This window comes from Anopheles coluzzii, unplaced genomic scaffold (assembly GCF_943734685.1).
Source record: "Anopheles coluzzii unplaced genomic scaffold, AcolN3 scaffold_25_ctg1, whole genome shotgun sequence".
Classification (NCBI taxonomy): domain Eukaryota; kingdom Metazoa; phylum Arthropoda; class Insecta; order Diptera; family Culicidae; genus Anopheles; species Anopheles coluzzii.
The window spans coordinates 221,942-240,046 of record NW_026054535.1 but is presented as its reverse complement, the minus strand read 5'-3'; the positions used below and the strand labels follow the sequence as shown (position 1 = coordinate 240,046).

Here is an 18,105-nt window from a genome sequence, read left to right as displayed (position 1 = left end):
TTGCACTATTTCAATGGCCTTGAAATTAGATCTTGAGTTTTGTTGTCATCTATTATCGTTGTTACGGCCATGTTTCATCCAAATGAAGCCATCTTGCACTATTCGAATGGCCTTGAAATTTGATTTTGAGTTTTGTTGCCATCTATTATCGTTGTTACGGCCATGTTTCATCCAAATGAAGCCATCTTGCACTATTTCAATGGCCTTGAAATTTGATGTTGAGTTTTGTTGCCATCTATTATCGTCGTTACGGCCATGTTTCATCCAAATGAAGCCATCTTGCACTATTTCAATGGCCTTGAAATTAGATCTTGAGTTTTGTTGTCATCTATTATCGTTGTTACGGCCATGTTTCATCCAAATGAAGCCATCTTGTACTATTTCAATGGCCTTGAAATTTGATTTTGAGTTTTGTTGTCATCTATTATCGTTGTTACGGCCATGTTTCATCCAAATGAAGCCATCTTGCACTATTTCAATGGCCTTGAAATTTGATTTTGAGTTTTGTTGTCATCTATTATCGTTGTTACGGCCATGTTTCATCCAAATGAAGCCATCTTGCACTATTTTAATGGCCTTGAAATTATATGTTGAGTTTTGTTGCCATCTATTATCGTTGTTACGACCATGTTTCATCCAAATGAAGCCATCTTGCACTATTTCAATGGCCTTGAAATTATATGTTGAGTTTTGTTGTCATTTATTATCGTTGTTACGGCCATGTTTCATCCAAATGAAGCCATCTTGCACTATTTCAATGGCCTTGAAATTTGATTTTGAGTTTTGTTGTCATTTATTATCGTTGTTACGGCCATGTTTCATTAAAATGAAGCCATCTTGCACTATTTCAATGGCCTTGAAATTTGATGTTGAGTTTTGTTGCCATCTATTATCGTTATTACGGCCATGTTTCATCCAAATGAAGTCATCTTGCACTATTTCAATGGCCTTGAAATTTGATGTTGAATTTTGTTGCCATCTATTATCGTTGTTACGGCCATGTTTCATCCAAATGAAGCCATCTTGCACTATTTCAATGGCCTTGAAATTTGATGTTGAGTTTTGTTGTCATCTATTATCGTTGTTACGGCCATGTTTCATCCAAATGAAGCCATCTTGCACTATTTTAATGGCCTTGAAATTAGATCTTGAGTTTTGTTGTCATCTATTATCGTTCTTACGGCCATGTTTCATCCAAATGAAGCCATCTTGTACTATTTCAATGGCCTTGAAATTTGATTTTGAGTTTTGTTGTCATCTATTATCGTTGTTACGGCCGTGTTTCATCCAAATGAAGCCATCTTGCACTATTTCAATGGCCTTGAAATTTGATTTTGAGTTTTGTTGTCATCTATTATCGTTGTTACGGCCATGTTTCATCCAAATGAAGCCATCTTGCACTATTTCAATGGCCTTGAAATTTGATTTTGAGTTTTGTTGTCATCTATTATCGTTGTTACGGCCATGTTTCATCCAAATGAAGCCATCTTGCACTATTTTAATGGCCTTGAAATTAGATGTTGAGTTTTGTTGCCATCTATTATCGTTGTTACGACCATGTTTCATCCAAATGAAGCCATCTTGAACTATTTCAATGGCCTTGAAATTTGATGTTGAGTTTTGTTGTCATCTATTATCGTTGTTACGGCCATGTTTCATCCAAATGAAGCCATCTTGCACTATTTCAATGGCCTTGAAATTTGATTTTGAGTTTTGTTGTCATCTATTATCGTTGTTACGGCCATGTTTCATCCAAATGAAGCCATCTTGCACTATTTTAATGGCCTTGAAATTATATGTTGAGTTTTGTTGCCATCTATTATCGTTGTTACGACCATGTTTCATCCAAATGAAGCCATCTTGCACTATTTCAATGGCCTTGAAATTATATGTTGAGTTTTGTTGTCATTTATTATCGTTGTTACGGCCATGTTTCATCCAAATGAAGCCATCTTGCACTATTTCAATGGCCTTGAAATTTGATTTTGAGTTTTGTTGTCATCTATTATCGTTGTAACGGCCATGTTTCATTAAAATGAAGCCATCTTGCACTATTTCAATGGCCTTGAAATTTGATGTTGAGTTTTGTTGCCATCTATTATCGTTTTTACGGCCATGTTTCATCCAAATGAAGTCATCTTGCACTATTTCAATGGCCTTGAAATTTGATGTTGAATTTTGTTGCCATCTATTATCGTTGTTACGGCCATGTTTCATCCAAATGAAGCCATCTTGTACTATTTCAATGGCCTTGAAATTATATGTTGAGTTTTGTTGCCATCTATTATCGTTGTTACGACCATGTTTCATCCAAATGAAGCCATCTTGCACTATTTCAATGGCCTTGAGATTTGATTTTGAGTTTTGTTGCCATCTATTATCGTTGTTACGGCCATGTTTCATCCAAATGAAGCCATCTTGCACTATTTCAATGGCCTTGAAATTTGATTTTGAGTTTTGTTGTCATCTATTATCGTTGTAACGGCCATGTTTCATTAAAATGAAGCCATCTTGCACTATTTCAATGGCCTTGAAATTTGATGTTGAGTTTTGTTGCCATCTATTATCGTTTTTACGGCCATGTTTCATCCAAATGAAGTCATCTTGCACTATTTCAATGGCCTTGAAATTTGATGTTGAATTTTGTTGCCATCTATTATCGTTTTTACGGCCATGTTTCATCCAAATTAAGTCATATTGCACTATTTCAATGGCCTTGAAATTTGATGTTGAGTTTTGTTGTCATCTATTATCGTTGTTACGGCCATGTTTCATCCAAATGAAGCCATCTTGCACTATTTCAATGGCCTTGAAATTTGATTTTGAGTTTTGTTGTCATCTATTATCGTTGTTACGGCCATGTTTTATCCAAATGAAGCCATCTTGTACTATTTCTGATGATTAGATATTAAATCTGGTGATATTTCTGCGGTTTTACTTGTTGGCAAAAAAACACAACTCGATCCATTTACAACTTCTGTCACTCTCTTCTTTTATTTCATCGGTTTTTTCTGTTGTTGACTTCCGCAGCCTTCATGGCAGTTATCTTGATAAAGTGTACTTAGTTAGAATTTTCTTGCGCATTTATAACGCCGGTTTGAGTTGACCGTTATAGGTGTGGCGTCAACATTCCGGCCACCTTGAAATAACCAGCTTATTTCAAATCATCCTCAATTGTTAGCAAAGCAATTCGTGTAACTGGCCTTGTGATGATCTTTCCTCGAGGAGTTCGCAAAGAAACTACACGAACTATGTTGTCCTTACCAGGATGTAGGTCTGTTATGATACCGAGAGGCCATTGAGCAGGTGGCATGTTGTCTTCCTTCAATATCACCACCCTTCCAACTTCAATTTTGGTAGCAAGTTTTCGCATGTTGGTTGTTCTAGCTTGCAGCTGTTGTAAGTACTCAGGGTACCATCTTGACCATATGGCCTGCAGTATTTTCTGAGTGTGTCTCCAATGAGACAAGCGGTTATCAGGAATAGTGGTTACGCTAGTATCTGGCACCATTTGAAAGTTAGAACCAACCAAGAAATGTCCTGGTGTTAAGACTTCAATGTCCTCTGTTTCTGTAGGAATTGGTGTAAAAGGCCGCGAATTGAGGCACATTTCTATTTGAGTACAGAGAGTCATGAAATCTTCATAGATGATGGAGGTTGTTCCAATTTGCTTCAAAAGATGGGTTTTGACGGATTTGACTGCGGCTTCCCACAATCCCCCAAACTGAGGTGCTCGTGGTGGAATAAATTTCCAAGAGATTTCATTAACACCACACCAGTTGAATATTTTTTCTCTTGCAGTTTCATCTGCCTTGAGCATTGCATACAACTCATGCAGCTGATGTGAAGCTCCTTTAAAAGCAGTTCCATCATCAGAATGTAATTCACAGATCTTTCCACGCCGTGAGATAAATCTTTGTAATGCTGAGATGAATGCTGCTGTCGATAAATCACTTATAACCTCGATATGGACAGCACGAGTTGAGAAGCATACAAAAATGGCTATGTAGACTTTACGTGGAGTAGAGCGCCTGGTGTTGAATTTAACAAAGAACGGGCCACAGTAATCTACCCCTGACACTTCGAATGGTCTTGAAGCATGCACTCGACTGGATGGTAAGTCTGCGATTGGTTGTGTGATAAACGTTGGTTTTTGTTTGAAGCAAGTGATACATCGATGATATGCATTTCGAATAAGATGTCTTGCTCCGAGAATCCAAAATTTTTGCCGGAGTGTAGCCAACATCTGTTGAGGTGAACCATGTTGCAGCATGCTGTGACAATCTCTGACCAATAACAATACTAGTGGGTGTTTTGCTGCTAATATTATTGGATGCTTCGTTTCAGTAGGTAACTTGGCATGACTTAACCTTCCACCAACACGAATAAGCCCATCACCTAGGACCACAGGATTAACCCATCTAAATGGTGAAGAACGGGATATGGTTCGCTTACCTTGCAGCGCACTTAATTCCTCGGGATACATTTGCTTCTGGTGTAGCAAGCACAAACATTTTTCTGCCGCCTTGAATTTGTCTGAGTTGAACCATGATGTAAATAGACTCTTTGGAATTTCAGATTGCTGCTTCTTCTTCACTGCTTGGTTGTGTTTCAAATATACGATAAAGCGACGATAGATGACAACGGCACGCAAGAGCTTCGTATATGTCGAATATCTATTGAATAACTTATCGCAAAACGTACTAGCGACTGTAGCCATGGCAACAATTGAAGAATTTCGGCGTTCTTCTTCAACAATGGACATGTCAGATTCGTCAACTGATGCACTAGGCCATGTTTCAGATCCTTTGGACAGCCAAGTTGGTCCATGCCACCAACGGGAGGAATGAAGAAGTTCAGTTGGGTCCATACCTCTAGATATTTCATCAGCTGGATTGTCTGTTCCAGCAACGTGATGCCATTGACTAACATCAGATACTTCCAAAATCTGTGATGTTCTATTGGCTACAAATGTTTTCCATCTAGCAGGCGATGCATTGAGCCAATGAAGGACAGTTGTTGAGTCTGTCCAGAACACTATCCTGGCCGGACTGAATCGTATTGCTGATAGCACCTTGGGTAGAAGTCGGATACATAGAAGTGCAGCGCATAGTTCTAAACGAGCAATTGTATGACGGGTAGAAATTGGGGCCACCTTTGATTTTGACACTAAAAGATTTGAATGAATATCGTCTTCAGATAGAACTCTAACATAACAGCATGCACCGTATGCCCTTTCTGATGCATCGCCGAAAAAGTGTAGCTCGTACTCAAAACTGCCTTTGCCAAAAATATAACGTGGAATGCGGAGTTCTTTAAGCACATGAATATTCTGATGAAATGATTTCCACGCATTTTGCAGCTTCAAAGGCAAGGGTTTGTCCCAATCAAATTGCTTTCCGTTTACATCTTTAACAGACCATGCTTGTTGCATCATGAGTTTGGCCTGGCATACCACAGGGCCTGCCAAACCCAATGGATCGAATATTTGAGAGACAGAGGATAAGAGATTTCGTCTGTTAACGACAGATGGTGGTAATGACCGTTCTATTTTGAAGCCAAAAACATCTTGTTGAGGGGTCCATGTGACACCAAGGGTTGTTACTGTTCCTTCTATTTGCAGGTCATGACATTCTCTTAAGGCTAGATCTTCTTCGGCTATATTGTTGAGAACATAACTTGAATTAGATGCCCATTTTGTAAGGATAAAACCATATTTCTTAAGAAGTGATGTGATTGATTCTTGTAGAAATGTAGCGGATTGTTCATCTTGTGCGCCAGTCATTAAATCATCAACATAGAAGTTGTTTTCAATTACATCTGCAATGGTGGGTTGTGTTAACGATACATCATTTGCAATTTGCTTTAATGCTCGTGTAGCCAAAAAAGGCGCAGAGGCAGTTCCATATGTAACTGTTTGTAATTGGTAGCATCGTAATGGTTCGTTTGGATCCGATCGCCATAAAATGCGCTGAAGTGGTTGGTCTTCAGGAGAAATCAATACCTGTCGATACATTTTTTGAATATCGGCTGATAAAGCAACAGCATAACTTCTAAAGCGAAGGATAACGGAAAACAAATCAGGCTGTACCGTTGGCCCTACCTGTAGGATGTTGTTCAGGGAATAACCAGATTCGGTGACACATGATGCGTCAAATACCACTCGTAGCTTCGTTGTAGTGCTAGATTCTTTCATTACTGGATGGTGTGGTAAATAGCAATGGGCGATCGAATCATCAACTGGTTCTGGTAGTATTGACATGTGCCCTAGATTTTCATACGTATTCATGAACCGCCGATACTGATCGTAAGTGGTGATATTGCGTTGTAGACGGCGTTCAGTATTATAGAATCTTCGCTCGGCTATGCTTCGAGACTCACCAAGAGTGGCGGATGGATCGGATGATATTGGTAACTTTACGACAAATCTGCCTTCTTCGTTACGAGTTGTTGTCATTTTGAACAATTGTTCACATGGATCGTGTTCTTTAGAATGAGAACTTGAGGTTGGAATAGCATCTAATTCCCAAAATCGTTGCATATTTGCTTCTAAGGAAGAGGATTGCGTTACCACATTTAATGATTGTCGATTGCCAACATGCTTCATAGGTACTGATCCAGCTATTGTCCAACCAAATTTGGTATTAATCAATGATGGATTATTTGGTCCAATGTACCGTTTTTCCGGGCAATGTATCTGCCAATATGCTTCGCAGCCAATTACGATATCAATTGGACCAGGTGTGTGAAATAGTGGATCTGCTAAGGGAATATTGTTAATGTCCCACTTTTTGGCATCAACCTTTACTGTTGGTAGTTCAGCTGTTGGAGAATCGATAACTAAGAAATACAGTTTCATTGTAAATTGCTGAACCTTTGAGGATACAATTGCTTCTATAGCGCGGTTGATGTTACTTTCACGCTGGCCAATTCCTGCGATGCGTATATTAGCATTTGTTGTGTTATTAGAAAGTCGATTGGCTAGTGCAGATGACATAAAGTTTGACATTGATCCTGAATCGAGTAACGCACGAACTTGATAACTGTTTCCGGCATCATCTATTACATTAACTGCTGCAGTTTGTAGTAATACGGTTAAATTATTGGTGCAAATATGTGAAGTCGTATCAACTTGTACATTTGTGGATGTATCTTCATTTATGGTTGTAAGCTCTTCTAAATGGAGTAATGTATGGTGGTTGCGTTTACATTTGTAGCATTTATGATGCGATCTACATTCCCTTGCTGCATGACCACTTCTAAAGCAATTGAAACATAATTTATTCGTGTTGACGAGCTTTCTACGTTCACTAACATTCATTGATTTGAAAACATCGCATTGGAAGAGTAGGTGTGATTGGTCACAGGCGTGGCAACGGTTGGATGTGGACGCTACGCTGGCGTTCGCCAAGCTCTTACTTTGTTTATTACCGGCCACCTTCGACGTACTTGGTTTAGGCGATGACAATGAAACTTGGGCTGGTGCGGCTAGAATTCGGATTCTTGAGTGTAAAAAATCAATGAGTTTAGAGAAACTATCATTATCATCACTTGAAGAGAATTGTTCCCAAGCTAAGACGCTGTTTGGATCAAGTTTGTAAAGCAACAAATTGGCAAGCGGCGTATCCCAATGGTTAATAGGCTCTTTCAATTTGCTTGCTCCTTGGGTAAGTCGAGCAAATTCATCGGTTACGCGACGCAATTCTTCTATAGAACTATCTTTCATAGGTGCGACGGAGTAAATGGCTTTAAAGTATTCACGCTTTAGTGCTCTGGTATTGTCGTATCTATCTAGCAACGCTTTCCAAGTGGTTGAATAATTTTCGGCAGCAATGTCAACATACTCAAACCGTTTAGAAACATCACCCTTTAACGAAGCTAGAAGGTACTCCAGTTTCATAACATCCGGAATATCGGTAGATGATGCAATCATTGCTGTGAATCTATCTTTGAAGCTGAGCCATTCAGTAATTTTTCCATCAAATGTCGGTAAACTTATTTTCGGCAGGTGTAGGTGTGGGGAAGCAGCAACAGGGATGCTCGCGTTCAAATCATTTTCAATTACTGTGCTGTTCATTTCCATTTTGCATGATGTTAGATGGCCCTTAATGAAGCAGTAACGATCGTACATTTCATTCCGTTCTTTAAACAGGCGTGTAAGTTGTTGTTCATCTTCTTCCCCATCCTCTAGAACTGTTTGCATGCTATCAAATGCTATCCAGCACTTTTCTAGGGTTTCCAACCGGGATTCACATTGGGAGGCATGTTCGCTGGTGTACGCTTGGACGAAGCTTTCTAGGTTATGTATTTGCGAGGTGACGCGCATCATGTCCACCTTGGATGGCATCGCTTTCTTCGGTGGCATTCTTGAAAAGATAAATGGTGATGCGTGGTTAAATTAAAATAGATCGATGGAATAGTCCGCAGATCCGGCTTTCGAAGGACCAAAAATGATGATTAGATATTAAATCTGGTGATATTTCTGCGGTTTTACTTGTTGGCAAAAAAACACAACTCGATCCATTTACAACTTCTGTCACTCTCTTCTTTTATTTCATCGGTTTTTTCTGTTGTTGACTTCCGCAGCCTTCATGGCAGTTATCTTGATAAAGTGTACTTAGTTAGAATTTTCTTGCGCATTAATAACGCCGGTTTGAGTTGACCGTTATAGGTGTGGCGTCAACAATTTCAATGGCCTTGAAATTTGATTTTGAGTTTTGTTGTCATCTATTATCGTTGTTACGGCCATGTTTCATCCAAATGAAGCCATCTTGCACTATTTTAATGGCCTTGAAATTTGATTTTGAGTTTTGTTGTCATCTATTATCGTTGTCACGGCCATGTTTCATCCAAATGAAGCCATCTTGCACTATTTCAATGGCCTTGAAATTTGATTTTGAGTTTTTTTGTCATCTATTATCGTTGTTACGGCCATGTTTCATCCAAATGAAGCCATCTTGCACTATTTCAATGGCCTTGAAATTTGATCTTGAGTTTTGTTGTCATCTATTATCGTTGTTACGGCCATGTTTCATCCAAATGAAGCCATCTTGTACTATTTCAATGGCCTTGAAATTTGATGTTGAGTTTTGTTGCCATCTATTATCGTTGTTACGGCCATGTTTCATCCAAATGAAGCCATCTTGCACTATTTCAATGGCCTTGAAATTTGATTTTGAGTTTTGTTGTCATCTATTATCGTTGTTACGGCCATGTTTCATCCAAATGAAGCCATCTTGCACTATTTTAATGGCCTTGAAATTAGATCTTGAGTTTTGTTGCCATCTATTATCGTTGTTACGACCATGTTTCATCCAAATGAAGCCATCTTGCACTATTTCAATGGCCTTGAAATTTGATCTTGAGTTTTGTTGTCATTTATTATCGTTGTTACGGCCATGTTTCATCCAAATGAAGCCATCTTGCACTATTTCAATGGCCTTGAAATTTGATTTTGAGTTTTGTTGTCATCTATTATCGTTGTTACGGCCATGTTTCATTAAAATAAAGCCATCTTGCACTATTTCAATGGCCTTGAAATTTGATGTTGAGTTTTGTTGCCATCTATTATCGTTTTTACGGCCATGTTTCATCCAAATGAAGTCATCTTGCACTATTTCAATGGCCTTGAAATTTGATGTTTAATTTTGTTGCCATCTATTATCGTTGTTACGGCCATGTTTCATCCAAATGAAGCCATCTTGTACTATTTCAATGGCCTTGAAATTAGATGTTGAGTTTTGTTGCCATCTATTATCGTTTTTACGGCCATGTTTCATCCAAATTAAGTCATCTTGCACTATTTCAATGGCCTTGAAATTTGATGTTGAGTTTTGTTGTCATCTATTATCGTTGTTACGGCCATGTTTCATCCAAATGAAGCCATCTTGCACTATTTTAATGGCCTTGAAATTAGATCTTGAGTTTTGTTGTCATCTATTATCGTTGTTACGGCCATGTTTCATCCAAATGAAGCCATCTTGCACTATTTGAATTGCCTTGAAATTTGATTTTGAGTTTTTTTGCCATCTATTATCGTTGTTACGGCCATGTTTCATCCAAATGAAGCCATCTTGCACTATTTCAATGGCCTTGAGATTTGATGTTGAGTTTTGTTGCCATCTATTATCGTCGTTACGGCCATGTTTCATCCAAATGAAGCCATCTTGCACTATTTCAATGGCCTTGAAATTAGATCTTGAGTTTTCTTGTCATCTATTATCGTTGGTACGGCCATGTTTTATCAAAATGAAGCCATATTGCACTATTTGAATGGCCTTGAGATTTGATTTTGAGTTTTGTTGCCATCTATTATCGTTGTTACGGCCATGTTTCATCCAAATGAAGCCATCTTGCACTATTTTAATGGCCTTGAAATTAGAGGTTGAGTTTTGTTGCCATCTATTATCGTTTTTACGGCCATGTTTCATCCAAATGAAGTCATCTTGCACTATTTCAATGGCCTTGAAATTTGATGTTGAATTTTGTTGCCATCTATTATCGTTGTTACGGCCATGTTTCATCCAAATGAAGCCATCTTGCACTATTTCAATGGCCTTGAAATTTGATTTTGAGTTTTGTTGCCATCTATTATCGTTTTTACGGCCATGTTTCATCCAAATGAAGTCTTCTTGCACTATTTCAATGGCCTTGAAATGTGATGTTGAGTTTTGTTGCCATCTATTATCGTTGTTACGGCCATGTTTCATCCAAATGAAGCCATCTTGTACTATTTCAATGGCCTTGAAATTATATGTTGAGTTTTGTTGTCATTTATTATCGTTGTTACGGCCATGTTTCATCCAAATGAAGCCATCTTGCACTATTTCAATGGCCTTGAAATTTGATTTTGAGTTTTGTTGTCATCTATTATCGTTGTTACGGCCATGTTTCATCCAAATGAAGCCATCTTGCACTATTTCAATGGCCTTGAAATTTGATTTTGAGTTTTGTTGTCATCTATTATCGTTATTACGGCCATGTTTCATCCAAATGAAGCCATCTTGCACTATTTCAATGGCCTTGAAATTTGATCTTGAGTTTTGTTGTCATTTATTATCGTTGTTACGGCCATGTTTCATCCAAATGAAGCCATCTTGCACTATTTCAATGGCCTTGAAATTAGATCTTGAGTTTTGTTGTCATTTATTATCGTTGTTACGGCCATGTTTCATCCAAATGAAGCCATCTTGCACTATTTCAATGGCCTTGAAATTTGATTTTGAGTTTTGTTGTCATCTATTATCGTTGTTACGGCCATGTTTCATCCAAATGAAGCCATCTTGCACTATTTCAATGGCCTTGAAATTAGATCTTGAGTTTTGTTGTCATTTATTATCGTTGTTACGGCCATTTTTCATCCAAATGAAGCCATCTTGCACTATTTCAATGGCCTTGAAATTTGATTTTGAGTTTTGTTGTCATCTATTATCGTTGTTACGGCCATGTTTCATCCAAATGAAGCCATCTTGCACTATTTTAATGGCCTTGAAATTTGATTTTGAGTTTTGTTGTCATCTATTATCGTTGCTACGGCCATGTTTCATTAAAATGAAGCCATCTTGCACTATTTCAATGGCCTTGAAATTTGATGTTGAGTTTTGTTGCCATCTATTATCGTTTTTACGGCCATGTTTCATCCAAATGAAGTCATCTTGCACTATTTCAATGGCCTTGAAATTTGATGTTGAATTTTGTTGCCATCTATTATCGTTGTTACGGCCATGTTTCATCCAAATGAAGCCATCTTGTACTATTTCAATGGCTTTGAAATTATATGTTGAGTTTTGTTGCCATCTATTATCGTTTTTACGGCCATGTTTCATCCAAATTAAGTCATCTTGCACTATTTCAATGGCCTTGAAATTTGATGTTGAGTTTTGTTGTCATCTATTATCGTTGTTACGGCCATGTTTCATCCAAATGAAGCCATCTTGCACTATTTTAATGGCCTTGAAATTAGATCTTGAGTTTTGTTGTCATTTATTATCGTTGTTACGGCCATGTTTCATCCAAATGAAGCCATCTTGCACTATTTGAATGGCCTTGAAATTTGATTTTGAGTTTTGTTGCCATCTATTATCGTTGTTACGGCCATGTTTCATCCAAATGAAGCCATCTTGCACTATTTCAATGGCCTTGAGATTTGATGTTGAATTTTGTTGCCATCTATTATCGTTGTTACGGCCATGTTTCATCCAAATGAAGCCATCTTGCACTATTTCAATGGCCTTGAAATTAGATCTTGAGTTTTCTTGTCATCTATTATCGTTGGTACGGCCATGTTTTATCAAAATGAAGCCATATTGCACTATTTGAATGGCCTTGAGATTTGATTTTGAGTTTTGTTGCCATCTATTATCGTTGTTACGGCCATGTTTCATCCAAATGAAGCCATCTTGCACTATTTTAATGGCCTTGAAATTAGAGGTTGAGTTTTGTTGCCATCTATTATCGTTTTTTACGGCCATGTTTCATCCAAATGAAGTCATCTTGCACTATTTCAATGGCCTTGAAATTTGATGTTGAATTTTGTTGCCATCTATTATCGTTGTTACGGCCATGTTTCATCCAAATGAAGCCATCTTGCACTATTTCAATGGCCTTGAAATTATATGTTGAGTTTTGTTGCCATCTATTATCGTTTTTACGGCCATGTTCATCCAAATGAAGTCTTCTTGCACTATTTCAATGGCCTTGAAATGTGATGTTGAGTTTTGTTGCCATCTATTATCGTTGTTACGGCCATGTTTCATCCAAATGAAGCCATCTTGCACTATTTCAATGGCCTTGAAATTATATGTTGAGTTTTGTTGTCATTTATTATCGTTGTTACGGCCATGTTTCATCCAAATGAAGCCATCTTGCACTATTTCAATGGCCTTGAAATTTGATTTTGAGTTTTGTTGTCATCTATTATCGTTGTTACGGCCATGTTTCATCCAAATGAAGCCATCTTGCACTATTTCAATGGCCTTGAAATTTGATTTTGAGTTTTGTTGTCATCTATTATCGTTATTACGGCCATGTTTCATCCAAATGAAGCCATCTTGCACTATTTCAATGGCCTTGAAATTAGATCTTGAGTTTTGTTGTCATTTATTATCGTTGTTACGGCCATGTTTCATCCAAATGAAGCCATCTTGCACTATTTCAATGGCCTTGAAATTAGATCTTGAGTTTTGTTGTCATTTATTATCGTTGTTACGGCCATGTTTCATCCAAATGAAGCCATCTTGCACTATTTCAATGGCCTTGAAATTTGATTTTGAGTTTTGTTGTCATCTATTATCGTTGTTACGGCCATGTTTCATCCAAATGAAGCCATCTTGCACTATTTCAATGGCCTTGAAATTAGATCTTGAGTTTTGTTGTCATTTATTATCGTTGTTACGGCCATTTTTCATCCAAATGAAGCCATCTTGCACTATTTCAATGGCCTTGAAATTTGATGTTGAGTTTTGTTGTCATCTATTATCGTTGTTACGGCCATGTTTCATCCAAATGAAGCCATCTTGCACTATTTCAATGGCCTTGAAATTAGATCTTGAGTTTTGTTGTCATCTATTATCGTTGGTACGGCCATGTTTTATCAAAATGAAGCCATATTGCACTATTTGAATGGCCTTGAAATTAGATCTTGAGTTTTGTTGCCATCGATTATCGTTGTTACGGCCATGTTTCATCCAAATGAAGCCATCTTGCACTATTTCAATGGCCTTGAAATTTGATGTTGAGTTTTGTTGTCATCTATTATCGTTGTTACGGCCATGTTTCATCCAAATGAAGCCATCTTGCACTATTTCAATGGCCTTGAAATTAGATCTTGAGTTTTGTTGTCATTTATTATCGTTGTTACGGCCATGTTTCATCCAAATGAAGCCATCTTGCACTATTTCAATGGCCTTGAAATTTGATTTTGAGTTTTGTTGTCATCTATTATCGTTGTTACGGCCATGTTTCATCCAAATGAAGCCATCTTGCACTATTTTAATGGCCTTGAAATTAGATCTTGAGTTTTGTTGTCATCTATTATCGTTGTTACGGCCATTTTTCATCCAAATGAAGCCATCTTGCACTATTTCAATGGCCTTGAAATTTGATGTTGAGTTTTGTTGTCATCTATTATCGTTGTTACGGCCATGTTTCATCCAAATGAAGCCATCTTGCACTATTTCAATGGCCTTGAAATTTGATTTTGAGTTTTGTTGTCATCTATTATCGTTGTTACGGCCATGTTTCATCCAAATGAAGCCATCTTGCACTATTTTAATGGCCTTGAAATTAGATCTTGAGTTTTGTTGTCATCTATTATCGTTGTTACGGCCATGTTTCATCCAAATGAAGCCATCTTGCACTATTTGAATGGCCTTGAAATTTGATTTTGAGTTTTGTTGCCATCTATTATCGTTGTTACGGCCATGTTTCATCCAAATGAAGCCATCTTGCACTATTTCAATGGCCTTGAGATTTGATGTTGAGTTTTGTTGCCATCTATTATCGTCGTTACGGCCATGTTTCATCCAAATGAAGCCATCTTGCACTATTTCAATGGCCTTGAAATTTGATTTTGAGTTTTGTTGTCATCTATTATCGTTGTTACGGCCATGTTTCATCCAAATGAAGCCATCTTGCACTATTTCAATGGCCTTGAGATTTGATGTTGAGTTTTGTTGCCATCTATTATCGTCGTTACGGCCATGTTTCATCCAAATGAAGCCATCTTGCACTATTTCAATGGCCTTGAAATTAGATCTTGAGTTTTCTTGTCATCTATTATCGTTGGTACGGCCATGTTTTATCAAAATGAAGCCATATTGCACTATTTGAATGGCCTTGAGATTTGATTTTGAGTTTTGTTGCCATCTATTATCGTTGTTACGGCCATGTTTCATCCAAATGAAGCCATCTTGCACTATTTTAATGGCCTTGAAATTAGAGGTTGAGTTTTGTTGCCATCTATTATCGTTTTTACGGCCATGTTTCATCCAAATGAAGTCATCTTGCACTATTTCAATGGCCTTGAAATTTGATGTTGAATTTTGTTGCCATCTATTATCGTTGTTACGGCCATGTTTCATCCAAATGAAGCCATCTTGCACTATTTCAATGGCCTTGAAATTATATGTTGAGTTTTGTTGCCATCTATTATCGTTTTTACGGCCATGTTTCATCCAAATGAAGTCTTCTTGCACTATTTCAATGGCCTTGAAATGTGATGTTGAGTTTTGTTGCCATCTATTATCGTTGTTACGGCCATGTTTCATCCAAATGAAGCCATCTTGCACTATTTCAATGGCCTTGAAATTATATGTTGAGTTTTGTTGTCATTTATTATCGTTGTTACGGCCATGTTTCATCCAAATGAAGCCATCTTGCACTATTTCAATGGCCTTGAAATTAGATCTTGAGTTTTGTTGTCATCTATTATCGTTGTTACGGCCATGTTTCATCCAAATGAAGCCATCTTGTACTATTTCAATGGCCTTGAAATTTGATGTTGAGTTTTGTTGCCATCTATTATCGTTGTTACGGCCATGTTTCATCCAAATGAAGCCATCTTGCACTATTTCAATGGCCTTGAAATTTGATTTTGAGTTTTGTTGTCATCTATTATCGTTGTTACGGCCATGTTTCATCCAAATGAAGCCATCTTGCACTATTTTAATGGCCTTGAAATTAGATCTTGAGTTTTGTTGCCATCTATTATCGTTGTTACGACCATGTTTCATCCAAATGAAGCCATCTTGCACTATTTCAATGGCCTTGAAATTAGATCTTGAGTTTTGTTGTCATTTATTATCGTTGTTACGGCCATGTTTCATCCAAATGAAGCCATCTTGCACTATTTCAATGGCCTTGAAATTTGATTTTGAGTTTTGTTGCCATCTATTATCGTTGTTACGGCCATGTTTCATTAAAATGAAGCCATCTTGCACTATTTCAATGGCCTTGAAATTTGATGTTGAGTTTTGTTGCCATCTATTATCGTTTTTACGGCCATGTTTCATCCAAATGAAGTCATCTTGCACTATTTCAATGGCCTTGAAATTTGATGTTGAATTTTGTTGCCATCTATTATCGTTGTTACGGCCATGTTTCATCCAAATGAAGCCATCTTGTACTATTTCAATGGCCTTGAAATTAGATGTTGAGTTTTGTTGCCATCTATTATCGTTTTTACGGCCATGTTTCATCCAAATTAAGTCATCTTGCACTATTTCAATGGCCTTGAAATTTGATGTTGAGTTTTGTTGTCATCTATTATCGTTGTTACGGCCATGTTTCATCCAAATGAAGCCATCTTGCACTATTTTAATGGCCTTGAAATTAGATCTTGAGTTTTGTTGTCATCTATTATCGTTGTTACGGCCATGTTTCATCCAAATGAAGCCATCTTGCACTATTTGAATTGCCTTGAAATTTGATTTTGAGTTTTGTTGCCATCTATTATCGTTGTTACGGCCATGTTTCATCCAAATGAAGCCATCTTGCACTATTTCAATGGCCTTGAGATTTGATGTTGAGTTTTGTTGCCATCTATTATCGTCGTTACGGCCATGTTTCATCCAAATGAAGCCATCTTGCACTATTTCAATGGCCTTGAAATTAGATCTTGAGTTTTCTTGTCATCTATTATCGTTGGTACGGCCATGTTTTATCAAAATGAAGCCATATTGCACTATTTGAATGGCCTTGAGATTTGATTTTGAGTTTTGTTGCCATCTATTATCGTTGTTACGGCCATGTTTCATCCAAATGAAGCCATCTTGCACTATTTGAATGGCCTTGAAATTAGAGGTTGAGTTTTGTTGCCATCTATTATCGTTTTTACGGCCATATCTCATCCAAATGAAGTCATCTTGCACTATTTCAATGGCCTTGAAATTTGATGTTGAATTTTGTTGCCATCTATTATCGTTGTTACGGCCATGTTTCATCCAAATGAAGCCATCTTGCACTATTTCAATGGCCTTGAAATTTGATTTTGAGTTTTGTTGCCATCTATTATCGTTTTTACGGCCATGTTTCATCCAAATGAAGTCTTCTTGCACTATTTCAATGGCCTTGAAATGTGATGTTGAGTTTTGTTGCCATCTATTATCGTTGTTACGGCCATGTTTCATCCAAATGAAGCCATCTTGCACTATTTCAATGGCCTTGAAATTATATGTTGAGTTTTGTTGTCATTTATTATCGTTGTTACGGCCATGTTTCATCCAAATGAAGCCATCTTGCACTATTTCAATGGCCTTGAAATTTGATTTTGAGTTTTGTTGTCATCTATTATCGTTGTTACGGCCATGTTTCATCCAAATGAAGCCATCTTGCACTATTTCAATGGCCTTGAAATTTGATTTTGAGTTTTGTTGTCATCTATTATCGTTATTACGGCCATGTTTCATCCAAATGAAGCCATCTTGCACTATTTCAATGGCCTTGAAATTAGATCTTGAGTTTTGTTGTCATTTATTATCGTTGTTACGGCCATGTTTCATCCAAATGAAGCCATCTTGCACTATTTCAATGGCCTTGAAATTAGATCTTGAGTTTTCTTGTCATTTATTATCGTTGTTACGGCCATGTTTCATCCAAATGAAGCCATCTTGCACTATTTCAATGGCCTTGAAATTTGATTTTGAGTTTTGTTGTCATCTATTATCGTTGTTACGGCCATGTTTCATCCAAATGAAGCCATCTTGCACTATTTCAATGGCCTTGAAATTAGATCTTGAGTTTTGTTGTCATTTATTATCGTTGTTACGGCCATTTTTCATCCAAATGAAGCCATCTTGCACTATTTCAATGGCCTTGAAATTTGATTTTGAGTTTTGTTGTCATCTATTATCGTTGTTACGGCCATGTTTCATCCAAATGAAGCCATCTTGCACTATTTTAATGGCCTTGAAATTTGATGTTGAGTTTTGTTGTCATTTATTATCGTTGTTACGGCCATGTTTCATTAAAATGAAGCCATCTTGCACTATTTCAATGGCCTTGAAATTTGATGTTGAGTTTTGTTGCCATCTATTATCGTTTTTACGGCCATGTTTCATCCAAATGAAGTCATCTTGCACTATTTCAATGGCCTTGAAATTTGATGTT

At 37.4% G+C, this 18,105-nt stretch overlaps 1 protein-coding gene across 1 annotated transcript; it reads right to left on the bottom strand.

The window, feature by feature from the left end:
* Nucleotides 1-6,894: 6,894 nt before the first annotated feature.
* On the bottom strand, nucleotides 6,895-8,627 carry LOC125908272 (uncharacterized). Its single transcript, XM_049610877.1, has 2 exons — nucleotides 7,037-8,627; nucleotides 6,895-6,933 (listed from the first exon to the last, which is right to left on the bottom strand). The coding sequence occupies exons 1-2, from the start codon at nucleotides 8,363-8,365 to the stop codon at nucleotides 6,895-6,897; spliced, it is 1,368 nt and encodes a 455-aa protein (XP_049466834.1). The 5' UTR covers nucleotides 8,366-8,627.
* Between the last annotated feature and the right edge of the window lie 9,478 nt (nucleotides 8,628-18,105).